The sequence below is a fragment of the Nannospalax galili genome, unplaced genomic scaffold (genome assembly GCF_000622305.1).
Source record: "Nannospalax galili isolate Female #2095 unplaced genomic scaffold, S.galili_v1.0 scaffold43, whole genome shotgun sequence".
NCBI classification, from domain to species: domain Eukaryota; kingdom Metazoa; phylum Chordata; class Mammalia; order Rodentia; family Spalacidae; genus Nannospalax; species Nannospalax galili.
The window spans coordinates 4240026-4255554 of NW_008353342.1; the positions used below are offsets into that span (position 1 = coordinate 4240026).

Below are 15529 nucleotides of genomic sequence, written 5' to 3' on the forward strand. Positions count from 1 at the left end.
AGTCCCTTTTAAGGTTCTAGTGTCGAGCCAATGTTTGATTAAAGTTTTACTGGGGAACCAATGAATTTATTGAGCTTACTTACCTAGATAACTGAGGAGTTGCTGAGGTGTATGTATGACCTGATGGTATGCACACTGGAAAGCCTTTACCCAGTATGGGTCATGCCTTCTCTTGCTAGCCTTCCCCAGATTGTATACATTAGCCCTCCCGAAATACAGGAGGCCATGTGTGACTAGGGTCAAATTACATACAGTTGGCTGAAGAGAGTGGTTGGATAATGCAATAAGGATCTAGTGACCCAGGTTGGCCCTCCTTTAATGAATGAGCACAACCGTCAACAAGCCTGATTGTGACAATATTTAGTGATCAGGCTTAGCTGAAGTCATGATGGTGGTATTTATTTCATGCAGAAGGGACTGCTGCATAGCATCATCTTATTAGAAGGACCTGGAATTTAAAGGGATTTGGTGCTAGGAGCCACATATGAGGAGAACATACATCGTTTGTTTTTCTGAGTCTGTGTTACTTCACTTAGTATAAGTTTCTAGATCCATTTACCTGCAAATTTCATTATTTCATCTTTCTTTACTGCTGAATAGAACTCCATTGTATAAAAATACCACATTTTTTTAACTGCTTTTCAATTGAGGGGCACTTAGGTTGCGTCCATCTCTTAGCTATTGTGAAAAGAGCAGCAACAAACATGGTTGTACAAGTGTCTCTACAATAGGATGAGTCCTTCGGGTATATGCCAAGGAGTGGTATAACTGGGTCATATGGTAGGTTCATTTTTAGTTTTTAAGAGTTTTCCACACTGTTTTCCACAGGGGTTGCACGAGTTTGCAATCCCACCAGCAGTGAATGAGCGTTCCCCTTTCTCCACATCCTTGCCAGTATATGGTATCATTTGTTCTCTTGATCCTTGCCAGTCTGATTGAAGTAAGGTGATACCTTAGGGTGGTTTTAATTTTCATTTCCATAATTATAAAGATGTTGAACACTTTTTGAGATGTTTCTTAGCCATCTCTATTTCTTCCTTTGAGAACTCTCTATTTAGATCTTTAGCCCATCTTTTAATTGAGCCATTTAGTTTCTTGATTCTTTGTTTCTTGAATTCTTTATATATTCTGGATGTTAAACCCCTGACATATGTGTCACTGGTGAAGATTTTTTCCCATTCTGTGGGTTTTCTCTTCACTTTAGTTTATTGAGGTCCCACTTGTTGATTGCTGACCTTAATTCCTGAGCAACTTCTGTCAGATTTAGAAAATCCTTTCCTACACTTACATCTTGTAAGTTATTGCCAATATTTTCTTCTAATAGTTTCAAGGTTTCCAGTTTCACATTGAGATATTTAATCCATTTGGAGTTGACTTCTGTGCAAGTGAAAGATAAAGATCTAGTTTCATTCTTCTGCAGGTGGAGATCCAGTTTTGCCAGCACCATTTGTTGAAGATGCTGTCTTTCCTCCATTGTGTGTTCTTGGCACCTTTGTCAAATATCAGGTGGCTGAAATTGCATGTACTTCGGTTTGGATCTTCAGTGATGTTCCATTGATCTATGTGTCTATTTTTGTGCCAGTACCATGCTGTTTTTATGACTATAGCTCTGTAGTATACTTTGAGATCTGGCATGGTAATCCCCCTAGCATTGCTCTTTGTGCTCAGGGTTGCTTTGGCTATCCGGGGTCTTTTGTGCTTCCATACGAATGTAAGGATGGGTTTTTTTTTTTTCTCTAATTCAATGAGAAATTCTGTGAAGTATCTCATGGGACTTCCAATTGGGATTGCATTGAATCTATATATTGCTTTTGGTAGGATGGTCATTTTCACAATATTAATTCTTCCATGGGCATGGGAGGTCCTTCCATCTCAATCTCTTAACTATTTAAAATTTTCATTGTAGAGATCTTTGGTGTGTTTGGTCAGATTTATTCCAAGATATTTTGAAAATGGAGGTTATTTCTTGCAACCTGACAAACTATCCTGTTTATTAGCTCCTATGCTGTTGAACAGTGTTCATCAGTAGAAATATATTTAAATTACTGACCTTCCTAGAGATTATATGAAAATATTAGTAAGGATGTAGCTAAACAAGAAAGTTAAAGATGTTAAAATTAGAATTAAAAAGAAAAAATGAAGATTCATGTTATAGAGTAGAATTTATCAGCTTTCTTAATGATACAAAGTTGGAATGCATAGATTATAACCTAAGTCATCTGGTTATAACCAAGAACACTTGTCTATAAACAAGACATTGAAAGTCAGTTGAGAACTCTTGCATTGATGAACAAAACTCCATCCTAGTCAAGTGATGAGCTGAGATGGTCACGAGCTTGATGAGCCTACAGTGTGTGGATGCTTCGGAGCTAGTACCAACTCAGGCCAGTTCTTGGAGCAGGAAATCCTCAGGACTCTGTCCTCATTGCCTTGTATCTGTGTGTCTTACTCTTCAGGTTCGCAGTGTGAGGCATGTGTGCCTTTAACCCAGCGAGTAATGTCAGTTCAGAAATACTTAAACAAAACTAGGGAATACTGTCCTTCCTGATACTATATCCATGAAAAAGTTTCTTAGAACATCATGAAGAAGAGCAAAATATAGTTTATTTCATCCTTAGAGAAATAGTCCTAAAATAATGTAGGAATATTGGATAGGGTTTCTGTTTTTAAATCAGATTCTTCAGTAGAGGCTAGTGATAAATTTTATCCAAGTGTGATTTAGAAAAAGCCATCTCTCAAGCGTGGCCACTTGGATATGGTCCAAGTGTTCAGCTCTCTGAAGATCTGGTCTGTGCCAAAGGAAGCCCTTCCTTCCGGCTTCCTAGTCTCAGCCCCAGGCTGTGTCACTGTAAGCCATGTGCTACTGGTCTCCAAGAGACAGTGCAGAAGTTGAAACTAAGCTTCTAGAAACTGCAGTATCCGGACATTGCGGAGACATTTTCTTTACGGTTTTTAAATTTGGGGGACGGGGCATCATGTAGGTCCTAGGGGAATCAGGCTTGGCAGGAAGCACTTTTTTACCCATGGAGTCATCTCACTGACCCCATTTTCTTTATATTACAAAACATTGGACGTGGTGACGCACACCTTCAATCCCAGCCGTCAGGAGACAGAGGCAGGTGGATCTCTGTGAGATTGTGAGATCGAGGCCAGCCTAGTCTACATAGTAACTTCCAGATGGGCTGAGACTAGAGAGACCCTATCAAAAACAAAATGCCAGATGATAATGGTTAGGGAACATAAAGCAAAAAAAAATCTGATTATTTCCCTACAGGCAGTTTGGAAAACACTTGGTGCTCAGGGTATCTCGTGACAGGTGAACTGCATATCCTTCAGGAAACTTTTGTAATTAATTTTTTTCTTAGATGGGGATTTAAAACATGTTGAGGATCAGAGTCCAGCATTATACTCCATAAAATTACCTGTCATTGCTGTTCCCATCCCCATAAAGCTTTGTCTAGGAACCTGTGGCAGAGCCATGTGCGTTAACAGGCTCCCAGTGGGAGCCAAGCTGTGCTCTGGAAGCTCCCACGTCTCCACTGAGAGGTGAGGTGAAAAAGTGCCTGCCCATGGCTACAAACCTTCCTCACAGCGTACTGTCACATCTGTTCTGTGGCTTTAGTAATTTTACCTTGGAAATTTTTACATCAGATACAACCAACTGCCCACTTCAGCCATTAAAAACCCTTATTATCTGTAACATGTCTCACTTAATAGTACCACTTCCTAACAGAACCTCCAGGCTAAAGTAGTTGCAAACCATAACCTAGGTAAACTGAGTGATGGGCTTTAGGCTATAAACCATAAAGCTATGAAGTAAGAAATTGGGAGTTTTCCAACATAGTAACTTTGGCTTTAGAATGATTCCGTATACCTTCTTTGTCACCATGATAAAGTGTCAGGGTAATTCTGAATAATCATAAAATGATAACTAGCATTTGCTGCCATTTACTTCTGCAGTCCTCAAATAGCTCCAAGGTGGATTCTATGATTTCTCTTTCTTCTGATAAGAAACATAGAGGTTAACAATGCTGAGTTAACTTCTTCAGGGTTACTCAGCTAGTACATGTCAGAACTGGGCTCTGCCAGTGGCATCCTGACTCCAGGACATTGCCTTGCCCACTGCTCTTCTCCATCTCCCTATTTGTAAGATTAAAACAGTATAATATTTATGCATGACTGTCTTACTATCTCTCAATGGGAAAACATTCATGAGGTTCATCTAAACCTGTTACCAAATAATTAACAGTGTTAAATTGAGATGTGTTAGAAAAGACTCCTCATTAGAATAGAGATGCATTAGATCGCATCCATTGTTAAAACAGGGTTGCTTTATTAAAGCACACCCCTTATCTCCTGGCCATTGGAAACTTCTGTCTGATGGCGTTCTGAGCATTGAATCCTATGCCAGGCATCCTGTTGACAATATGTTGATGTTGGAAATTTCCCAGAGGTGGGACAAATAAGCAGGTAAGGGTCTGAAAGTTCTGTTCCATGAGGAAGCTTGTGAAGGTCCTAGATGTGCTTGATCTACACAAGGGGAGCTAGAGCTCAAACATTTGGCAGCTTTATGGCTTTGAAGGTCTGGCTTGTATAATAGTGAGGCTTGCTATGTGTGGCATCAGAAGGGAATGCAGGACAAGGAATGGGGGCAAGAGAAAACCAGCTGACTCAGCCCTCAGCCTGTCTCTTGGTAGAATTGCTTTTTAAAGGAAGCACCATAGTTTGTTGAGCACATAGTGATAGTTTTGCTGTATAATCTTACAATTTTTCCATAGCAACCCAGTGAGAATGTGTCTGCATTCACATGCCAAAACATGTAGGCTTGGGAAAGTTAAGAATGTAGTGCATGACAGGGTCAGAATCTGAACCCAGTCCCCAGACCAGAAGAGACTGCCATACATTGTCCTGAGGCAGTCACCTGACTTTTGCTAAAGGGTATAAGCAGAAACTAACCAATATCAAAGACAAAACAAAATGAATTCTATTGAGAATTCTCATAAGAGACTTCTAAAATGCCTTGCAATTCTGCGCTTATTCTTAAATTGAGTATATTTCTGAGAAAATGCAACTCACATTTCTTTAGCTGTGCAGCACAGAACCCATAGCAGCAGCAGCAATTTCACTGACTTTCTCACTGCTTTCATTTTAATTCTTAAAAAAAAAAAAAAAGAGAAAGCGTTCTGCTGTAATGCTGACTAGAAAGCTTAGCATTCTCACATTGCCTAAGTACCCCTACTCATCCAAGAAAGGTGCAGGGAGCAGTCTTGTGGCCTGCATTGTGATAGGTACAAGAGGTTAAGAGCCAGAAAGACCCAGAGATCCCACCTTGTTAGAGCTGATAGTCTGTAACCTGTAGCTATGAATTAGAGTCAAAATTTTTAAATTAGGCTCATGTGGCAATATTACATTTATCTCATATTTCTCAGAACTTTCTCCCCAAGTGTGTCTGACAGCCAAGGAGAATAAACGCCTTGTTGCCTGGTGAGTCTCACGAAGCATTTCAAGGAGGCCCCTGCGGCCAGGGCGTGTCTCTGACATCATGTTGTTTTTGCTGCCAGTTCACAAAAATGTTGCATCTTATCCAAATTTAATCTGTTTTAATATAAAACAATACTTCTATACCTACTAGCATGAACAATTAAGCTGCAAGATGCTTTGTGCACTTTCTCTAGAACCTGTGTTCCTGGGGAATGTGTGGTTTACAAGTCCATGGTTTACAGAGCCATGCTTCTGTTAAGGGTTTCTTTCCCATTTAGGAAGATTTTGCCAAGGGAACCATAAGGACATAGGAGTTTTTAATCAATCAAGGACACACATACTCATTAAATCTTAGAAGAAATTATATTTATTTCTCTTTCCTCTAATATTAATTTTCCTACAGATGCTTGAGTAGAGTTTAAAATTATTTAGGTTGATGAAACAGGAAGAAAAAAATAGTTATAAGGGTAGATTGATTCCTTTTGATACTTGAGGATCATTAGCCATCACAGACCATGACAGAGGTCACGTGCTTCCCAGCATGGTTAGCAGAGGCTCTCAGAACAAGATTGTTGTACTTTCTATGCTTCTAACATTTCTGGAGGTTTGAGCTTGTAATGATGATTCTAAACAAAATAATTTCAAAGGCATACATGGTAGACTTTCTTTTTTTAAACTGATAGTTCTTATTCTAGGGGAAATGCAGATGTGTAATAATTCAATGAATCTAAATTTTGTGTTGTGTTTAGGAGAGAAGCCATATGAATGCCCAAACTGCAAGAAGCGTTTTTCCCATTCTGGTTCCTATAGCTCACACATAAGCAGTAAGAAGTGCATCAGCTTGATGCCTGTGAATGGGCGGCCAAGAACGGGACTTAAGACATCGCAGTGCTCCTCACCATCTCTTTCAGCATCACCAGGCAGTCCCACTCGCCCACAGATACGGCAGAAGATAGAGAATAAACCCCTTCAAGAACAGCTTTCTGTAAACCAAATCAAAACTGAACCTGTGGATTATGAGTTCAAACCCATAGTGGTTGCTTCAGGAATCAACTGTTCAACCCCTTTGCAGAATGGGGTTTTTAGTGGTGGTGGCCCATTGCAGGCAACCAGTTCTCCTCAGGGTGTGGTGCAAGCTGTTGTTCTGCCAACAGTTGGTTTGGTATCTCCCATAAGTATTAATCTAAGTGATATTCAGAATGTACTTAAAGTGGCAGTAGATGGAAATGTAATAAGGCAAGTTTTGGAGAATAATCAAGCCAGTCTTGCATCCAAAGAACAAGAAGCAATCAGTGCTTCACCCATCCAACAAGGTGGCCATTCTGTTATTTCAGCCATCAGTCTTCCTTTAGTTGACCAAGATGGAACAACCAAAATTATCATCAACTACAGTCTTGAGCAGCCTAGCCAACTTCAGGTTGTTCCTCAGAATTTAAAGAAAGAAAACCCAGTCCCTACAAACAGCTGCAAAAGTGAAAAGTCGCCAGAAGATCTTACTGTTAAGTCAGAAAAGGACAAAAGCTTTGATGGGGGCGTAAACGATAGCACTTGCCTTCTCTGTGACGATTGTCCAGGAGACCTCAATGCACTTCCAGAACTAAAGCACTATGACCGAGAGCAGCCGGCTCAGCCTCCACCCCCCGCCCCAGAAGCTGAGAAGCCTGAGGCCTCTGCTTCATCAGCTCCTCCTGCAGATGGTGATTTGTCTCCCAATCAGCCACCTTTAAAGAACCTCCTGTCTCTCCTAAAAGCCTACTATGCTCTGAATGCACAGCCAAGTGCAGAAGAGCTCTCCAAGATTGCTGATTCTGTGAACCTACCACTGGATGTAGTTAAAAAGTGGTTTGAAAAGATGCAGGCTGGACAGATTCCAGTGCAGTCTTCTGAACCACCTTCTCCAGACCCCAGCAAAGGAAACATCCCTGCCAAAAGCAATGACCAGCCTCAGGCTGCAGGTGGGAATGAGCCCCAGGAGGACAGCACAAGTCCACAGAGTCCTCTAAAGATAACTAACTCTCCAGTGTTACCAGTAGGATCAGCCATTAATGGTTCCAGAAGTCATACGCCATCCCCGTCACCTCTAAACCTTTCCTCAGCTAGAAATGCACAGGGTTACTCATGCATGGCAGAGGGTACACAGGAGGAGCCCCAGGTAGAACCTCTTGATCTCTCACTACCAAAGCAACAGGGAGAATTACTGGAAAGGTCAACTATCACTAGTGTTTACCAGAACAGTGTTTATTCTGTCCAGGAAGAACCCTTGAACTTGTCTTGTGCAAAAAAGGAGCCACAGAAGGACAGCTGTGTTACAGACTCAGAACCAGTTGTAAATGTAATCCCACCAAGTGCCAACCCCATAAACATTGCTATTCCTGCAGTCACTGCCCAGTTACCCACAATTGTGGCCATTGCTGACCAGAACAGTGTTCCATGCTTACGAGCGCTTGCTGCCAACAAGCAGACTATTCTGATTCCCCAGGTGGCTTACACATACTCAACAACAGTCAGTCCTGCAGTGCAGGAGCCGCCCTTGAAGATGATCCAGCCAAACGGAAACCAGGTAAAACTCTGTGCTTAGCCCGCTAGCTGACTAACTTGATTTGTCTCTAGTGAGGAAACATCAGTCATAGCAGATTGTTACAAGCTGTCGTATTTAAAAGGAAATTTCAATATTTTCTTAACCTTTTGTGGTGGGATGTCTTCAGTTTACTGATCTAAGGTAGAAGTATCAACTGCAGTCTAAAGTAGTATTCTCTGAAAAATGATTTATGTGCTTCAGCTAGAGACCCATGAAGTTAGAAACAAAAGGGTTTCCTCTTTTGTTACAACAGTCATTAATTAGACTTCTGGTTTTATAAATTCCCAAACTAGTAATAGTTTTTACTTTACTTGTGATCATTAGTAAACAAAATTGTGTTCCCATTCATGACAAAGCACCATGAATGAAGCCTTAGCTAACACTGTCTGTGTACTGACACCTTTGTAAGGCTCTGATTAAAGAAGAAGTATACACCGCACTTAGTGCGTCCTGGGCTGGAAGTACCGATATTCAGTCCTAGTCACCACACAGGAAATACAGCTGTGGGTATTTGTGCGCCTATTCCTCCTCCACTGTTCCCTGGACAAGGTTCTGCTGTGTGGCTGCCATGTTGCTCACTGTCCAGAGCGTCTCCATTTCACCCATTTTTTTGATCAGTCTCTATTGGAATCAAATACTGGAGATGGATTTTCGATCTTCAATAAAATATTTGCTGTACGTAAGTGCAGCTGTCATCACTGCAGAGTCCCGCAGACCTGCTTGTGCCGCTTCTGTCTTTTCTTAATGACAGTGGCTCTCCTGGGACTGTAATGACTCCTCAGGAAGCCATCCACAGGACCAGGGAAAGTTGAATTCTTAATGTAAAAAACACGGTATGTGTGTGGTGTATGCACGTGTGTAGTGTATACACATGTGTGAGTGTATGTGCATACATATGTGTGTTGTATACCTATATGTGTAGACACATGTATGTAGTATAGTGTGTATGGTGTGTGTATGTGTGTAGTATGGGTGTCTAGTGTGTGTGATGTGTGTGGTGTATATACATGTGTGTGTGTGAGGTTGACATTGGGTGTCTTCCTCTGTCACTCCCCACCTTTCTGTTTAGAAACAGTCTTTCATTGAACCTAGAGTTTACTATTCCATCTAAACTGGCTGGCCATTGAGCCCCCAGTATCTGCCTGGCTACACAGACACACACGCATGCATGCGCGCACATCCCAGTGCTGGGGTTGCAGGCACATGCTGCCATGCCTGGCTCTTACATGTGTGCTGGTGATCTGAAATCAGGTCTTTATACTTGCATAGTGAGCACTTTCCCCACTGAGACATCTCCTCAACCTTCTTTGCACATCTTTGATTTTAAAAAACACTTCTAACATTTTGATGGTTGTTTGACTACATCAAACAGCTGTGAACGTGGAGCTCCTTCAGCAACATCGGCAGCTTACAGTGACGCAGACAAGGCTGACTTTTGTCTTTCAGCCACAAGATATGTGGAGAACTTTGAGCTCTTAGGAATCTGGGTTTAAAGCAAGAACTCTGGGAGACTCTAGAAAAGGCACAAAGACCTTAGCTGACCTAATTCTATAGTGCTCCCCACAGGATTGTTCTGGAGACAAGAGAGCCTTTTCAGAATTCTCCTCCAGAGTCTGCTGCAGGTTCTGTGTCCTATCTTGTTTTGTTTTGTTTATTCTCCTGGAATTGTAAAGGTTCTGCCCGACTGGAAGCTACTCCAATTTAAAACCACAGACCCTCTCACATTGCTTGCTCTTCCTGGGTCCAAGACTGTGTAGACTAGAGTACACCTCTTTCCAGGACCAGTGCAGCTAGTCTAGAGGCCTCCAGAAGAAAGAGTACAGTTTAAAGACACTTTCTTAACAATGAAATCTTAATTTTTGCTTAGTGAAAAAATAAGCTAAATGATGTAGTTGAAAATTAGTGATTAATTAGCAAGCTCATTAAAACTTCCTACAAAATTGCCATAAAAATCATAGCTCACATGAAGCCAAGTAAAATTTGTTACTAAACATTTTATCATCATTTCTTTTGATGTCCTCTCTTTTCAGTACCAGTTGAAGTGTTTTGCTTTCGTCCTCAGTATCCTGTCCCAGCCTCACTTCTGTCTCTCTGTGTCTGGTCCCACCATGGTCTAGTCCCCTGAGCCCATCTGCAGTGGCAGGCAGTGTGCCTGCTGTACTCTGGTTGATGAAAGTAGCTCTTTAATCCACAACTGGTTTAGCTTTTATTTGTCTTTCAAATTTCTTTATTGGGGGGTTGCACATGACACCACATGCTTGTGGAGTTCAGAGGACAACTTGCAGGAGCCATTTCCCTCTTCCCACCAAGTGGAGCCCTGGATTAAACGCAGGTCATCAGGATTGGTGTCAAACACCTTTACCTGCTGAGCCATCTCACTGACCCAATCTCTTATATATCTTTTCATTTGAAATGGAATCTTCTTTTTTCCCTTAGGATGAAAGGCAAGACACTAGCTCAGAAGGCGTCTCCACCGTGGAAGACCAGAACGACTCTGACTCCACACCACCCAAAAAGAAAACCAGGAAGACAGAGAACGGAATGTACGCATGTGACTTGTGTGATAAGATCTTTCAGAAGAGCAGTTCATTACTGAGACATAAGTATGAGCACACAGGTATGTCTGTGGACATGAACGTGACACTGTAAAAGTGCCATGACACAACGTATAGGAAAAAGGCTAAACTAAAAGCCAAGTTCTCAGAATTAGTGTTTTGGTTCCCACGTCTTGAGTCTTCCCTCTGGGATGTAGCATTTACACTGATTCTACCGTTGCCTCCTGCTTCTCTTTCATGGCTTCATGCCTCACTCTGACACAGCATTTATTCTGTCCATTTACTGCAAACTTAGGCTGCAGTAATAACAATGCAGTCCCCGGGTAGTAATAAAAACCCAGGACAAGGGGGCAAAGGATTTAAGCTTCAAGAAACAGCGGTTTCATGAGCACATAGGGCCGTCCTGAAGCAAGTCTCAACTCCCTGTCACCTGAGGTTTTAAAATGAAACATCTTTGCTATTTTAGAGACTGAACTGGATGATTCGAATATCCTTTCCAACTCTGAGATACTATATTTCTTCACAAAACACACATTCCTTGTGCTGACTTAGGGGCTGGAAAACAATTGTTTGCAGATTGAATGAGGCTCCACCCGTTTCTCTGAGCCAAGAATGAACTTTTACATTTTTAATGATTTAAAAAGATGAAACAAAGAATATTTGTGACAGATGATTATTTAAAAACCAAATCCTGCCAGGCGTGGTGGCGCACGCCTTTAATCCCAGCACTCGGGAGGTAGAGGCAGGTGGATCTGTGTGAGTTCAAGGCCAGCCTGGCTCTACATAGTGAGTTCCAGGACAGCTGGGCTACAGGAAGACTCTGTCTCAAAAAAAACCAAAAAAGAAAAAAAAAATCAAATCCTGACATCACTAGATAATGTTGCATTAATCACAGCCACACTGCTTACGTGTTACCCATAGCTGTGTTTTGGCTGTTCCAGAATGATAGATTTGAGTGACTGCAACAGGGACCATGTGGCCTGTGTGGCCTGAAATGCTCCAGTAGATAGATAGCTTTCAGAAAATGCCCGCCAACCACCAGCCTTCCTGATTCCCTCCAGCCAGTTTTGCTAAATCTGAGTAACTGATTCTCTGGAGCAGGAACGTTCCAGGAGGAAGTGTCTGCAGACCCCAGTGGCCTGGGCACTCCCTCCATAGCTGACTGTAAGCTTGAATTACCTTTCAGACAGCTCATAGAATTCCTGATAGTTTAGCCCCAGACTCTTTCTAGTCGATAAAAACTGGCCACAGCATACCTCTGTTTCTCTCCACGTATGTTAGAGGAGGGACTGGTTTTATCATAAACCCTTTAATCCCAGACTCTCTTTACTATTTTACAGCCATTTTAGTGCAGTGTCTGCAGATCACTCACATTCTTCTCAACCACATTCATTTGTTCTCCCTGGTAAGAAGAAATACAGAGAAGTGTTTTCTCTTTTCAGGCTGTGGCTCACAGATGCACGCAGTGGGACCCTCAGGCAGCTGTCAGCATTGAAAGAAGTGCCACACACATGCATGCTGTACCTCTCCGACCCTCCCACCCCAACCTCTGCTTGTTTTCACCAAGAAAAATTAGAACATTTCCTTAATCTTTAATGAGTTAAATATTAACAAATGCAAAAATTGAAATGGCATCCTATCTCTAAATGGATGATGGAAAGTCATTTCTACATTTTTTAGTGCTGACTGCTCTAAAACACTGGAATTGTTGGCAGCCGACCTGATTATGCCCTGTTGTTCATCTCCAGGTCTGCACAGTATCCCTCAAGCCCCCACACATTCAGCAGGGCCAGGGTTGTCCTCCAGGGCAAAAGCTAGTGTCTTGGAGTCAAAACAATCTTGGATATTATAATTTCTTAAGAACTTTAGTACATGAACTGTATATTGTTGTGAATTTGGTCATACGTAAAAGATCCATATGAGACATTAAAATGTCATGATATGCAGGTTTCAAGACTATGAAAAAATCGTCTTTAAAAAAACAAGTCTTTGAGAGGGTTATTAAAAGGCTGGGTGTAGTGGTGCATGCCTATAATTCTTAGACCCTGGAGGTGGAGAGGGGAAGATGAGTTTAAGGCCTATGTCAGCTATATAATACACAGGTGCATATGAGTTTGAAGCCAGACTGCACTATATAAGATCTTATCTCCAACAAAGAATTTTAAGAGATTTATTAGTAAAAACAAGCCGAGAAGCCCCTCTGTCCCTCCTTGCTCCCCCTGTGTTCTGTCAAAACATTTCATCAGAGCGTCACTTTTAATAAATCTGCCATGTTGTCCTGTGCCTGTATTTTTGGCATTTCAGTTTTCTGTAATTCCCACTGACCTCATCTGCAAAGCACAGTGTATAGCCCGAATTTTCATGGGTGAATGACAGACCATACTGTTGTATTAAGTGCAAAGTTTGGGACCTGCCAGTTTCTTAAACATGAAAATTTACCTTCCTTTCCCACAACCTAAAGTTCTTCTGATGCTTATGAGGACTGTACTTATCCCACCATTTTGTTTCATAACTGTGTTCTTACTTCACAGGTAAAAGACCTCATGAGTGTGGAATCTGTAAAAAGGCATTTAAACACAAACATCATTTGATTGAACACATGCGATTACATTCTGGAGAAAAGCCCTATCAATGTGACAAGTGTGGAAAGCGCTTCTCACACTCTGGATCTTATTCTCAGCACATGAATCACCGCTACTCCTACTGCAAGAGAGAAGCTGAAGAACGAGACAGCACTGAGCAGGAAGAGGCTGGGCCGGAAGTCCTGACGAATGAGCATGTTGGTGCCAGGGCATCTCCTTCCCAGGCCGACTCAGATGAGAGAGAGAGTTTGACAAGGGAAGAGGATGAAGACAGTGAAAAGGAGGAAGAGGAGGAGGAGGATAAAGAGATGGAAGAATTGCAGGAAGAAAAGGAATGTGAAAACCCACAAGGGGAGGGGGAGGAGGAGGAGGAGGAGGAAGAGGAGGAGGAAGAAGAGGATGAGGATGACGAGGACGACGAGGAGGAGGCAGAGCATGAAGAAGAAGCAAGAACTGCAGGCTCAGTGAAGGAGGCGGGAGCTGCAGGCCAAGCAGGCAGCTTGGAGCAGAAGGTGAGCGGGAGCAGCCAGCAGGTGTCTGAAGAGAAGACAAATGAAGCCTAGGAGCTTCTAGAAGGAAAGTAAATTCTAATTGGTAATGAAGTTTGCTCTATATTATCCACGCTTTTCTGGAAGCACAGTGCCTCGTACTGTGATTCCTGCTCACTACTGTGTAATGTCAGAACTAAAAAAAATACAAAATATAAAAAAAAAAAATCCGGGTGTGCCTGAACCTCAGACCTAGTAATTTTTCATGCAGTTTTCCAAGTTAGGAACAAGTTTATAACATGAAGCAGAGTAGAAAACTTTAATGACTCAGAAAGCAAAGGTGTCTGAACAGTTTAAAGGAGGCTGGACGAGCATCTGGCATGGTTTCATTTTATCAGTATTATCACTCTTACGTTGGTTCATTCTTAAGCTGTACAATGGGAGAAATTTTATAATTTTTTATTGGTAAACATATGCTAAATCCGCTTCAGTATTTTATTATGTTTTTTAAAATGTGAGAACTTCTGCACTACAGAATCCCCTTCACAGAGAAGTAGAAAGCAGTTCAAACTACGCTGACTACCCTTTACCAAGTCAGTTAGAGGTAGGATTCCTACTGGATGTCGGAGTGGGGCATACTATCATTTAGTGTGTATTGCTAGCCTTAAGGAAGCAGCCGATAGAACTGAAGTTTCTTACTCCTGTGATTTTAAATGGAGTTCAAATGGTTGTCGTTGAGTTCTGACTGCAGGGACTAACAGTGTTGATATGGCGAGGACGGCAGAGTCGGCAGAATCAGTGTTCATGATTGTGTTTGAGGATGTGGTAGGAAATATGAAGGATCTGATATGAAGCGTTGTATCTCCTTTGGCCTTAAGCAAGACCTGTGTGCTGTAAGTGCCATTTCTCAGTATTTTCAAGGCTGTAACTGCCTTCCTTCAGTGTGTGGCCTACAATAACTAGCATTTGTTGATTTGTTTGTTGTATCAAAATTCCCCAATAAAACTTAAAAACCACTGACTCTGTCAGAGAAACTGAAGCACTGGGACACTTCATACTTTAATTCCTCAGTATTCGTTTTGCATTGATTGACTCAGAAATCTCTACAGAAACAAAAGGGAAATTTCCAATCTACTTAATCCATGTACTTGTATATCTGACATGGATAAGCCATTGTTATTTGGCTTACAACCATTTCCAAATGTTAGTTATTACGGACCCAGTTTATTAACAACATTAGCTGATTTTTACCTATCAGTATTATTTTATTTCTTTTAGTTTATAGATCTGTGCAACATTTTTGTACTGTGCGTCTTCAAACCTGGCAGTATTGATGCCCTTCCTACTGACATGTTTGCTAAACTTTTCTAAAAGTTTAGAAAAGTTTTCTAAACTTTTAGTTTTAGAAAAATTTTATATTTATGCGTCTTATATTTATGTTTATTGCACAGTGTAGTGCATAATACTGTAGTTTGTATTAATACAATAATATATTTTAGTATGAAATTTGGAAAGTTGATAAGATTTAAAGTAGAGATGCAATTGGTTCTCTTGCATTGAGATTTGATTTAACAGTGTTATGTTAACATTTATACTTGCCTTGGACTGTAGAACAGAATTTAAATGGGAATGTATTAGCTTTACAACTACAATCAAGTCATTTTACCTTTACCCAGTTTTTAATATAAAACTCTTAAATTTTGAAATTCACTGTGTAACTAATAGCATGATGCTCTGCAGTTTTGTTAAGAGTTAGCCTAACCATCAAACTCTCATTTCCTTAGCAAGCCAAATTAGAATTACCTTCTATAAACAGTGTTAGGAACAATATTTAACATGTTGTGC

General features: G+C 41.2%; 1 protein-coding gene across 4 annotated transcripts in view; it reads left to right on the forward strand.

Moving 5' to 3' along the window:
- Positions 1-14870, forward strand: part of Zeb1 (zinc finger E-box binding homeobox 1) — a 214798-nt gene extending 199928 nt beyond the window's left edge. For all 4 annotated transcript variants that reach the window (XM_008850537.3, XM_008850534.3, XM_008850535.3 and 1 more), the window contains 3 exons: positions 6231-8041; positions 10496-10676; positions 13146-14870. In XM_008850537.3, the coding sequence (XP_008848759.1) occupies positions 6231-8041; positions 10496-10676; positions 13146-13759 (2606 nt within the window). In that variant the 3' untranslated portion in view covers positions 13760-14870. The remainder of the gene's footprint in view (positions 1-6230; positions 8042-10495; positions 10677-13145) is intronic.
- Positions 14871-15529: the final 659 nt, after the last annotated feature.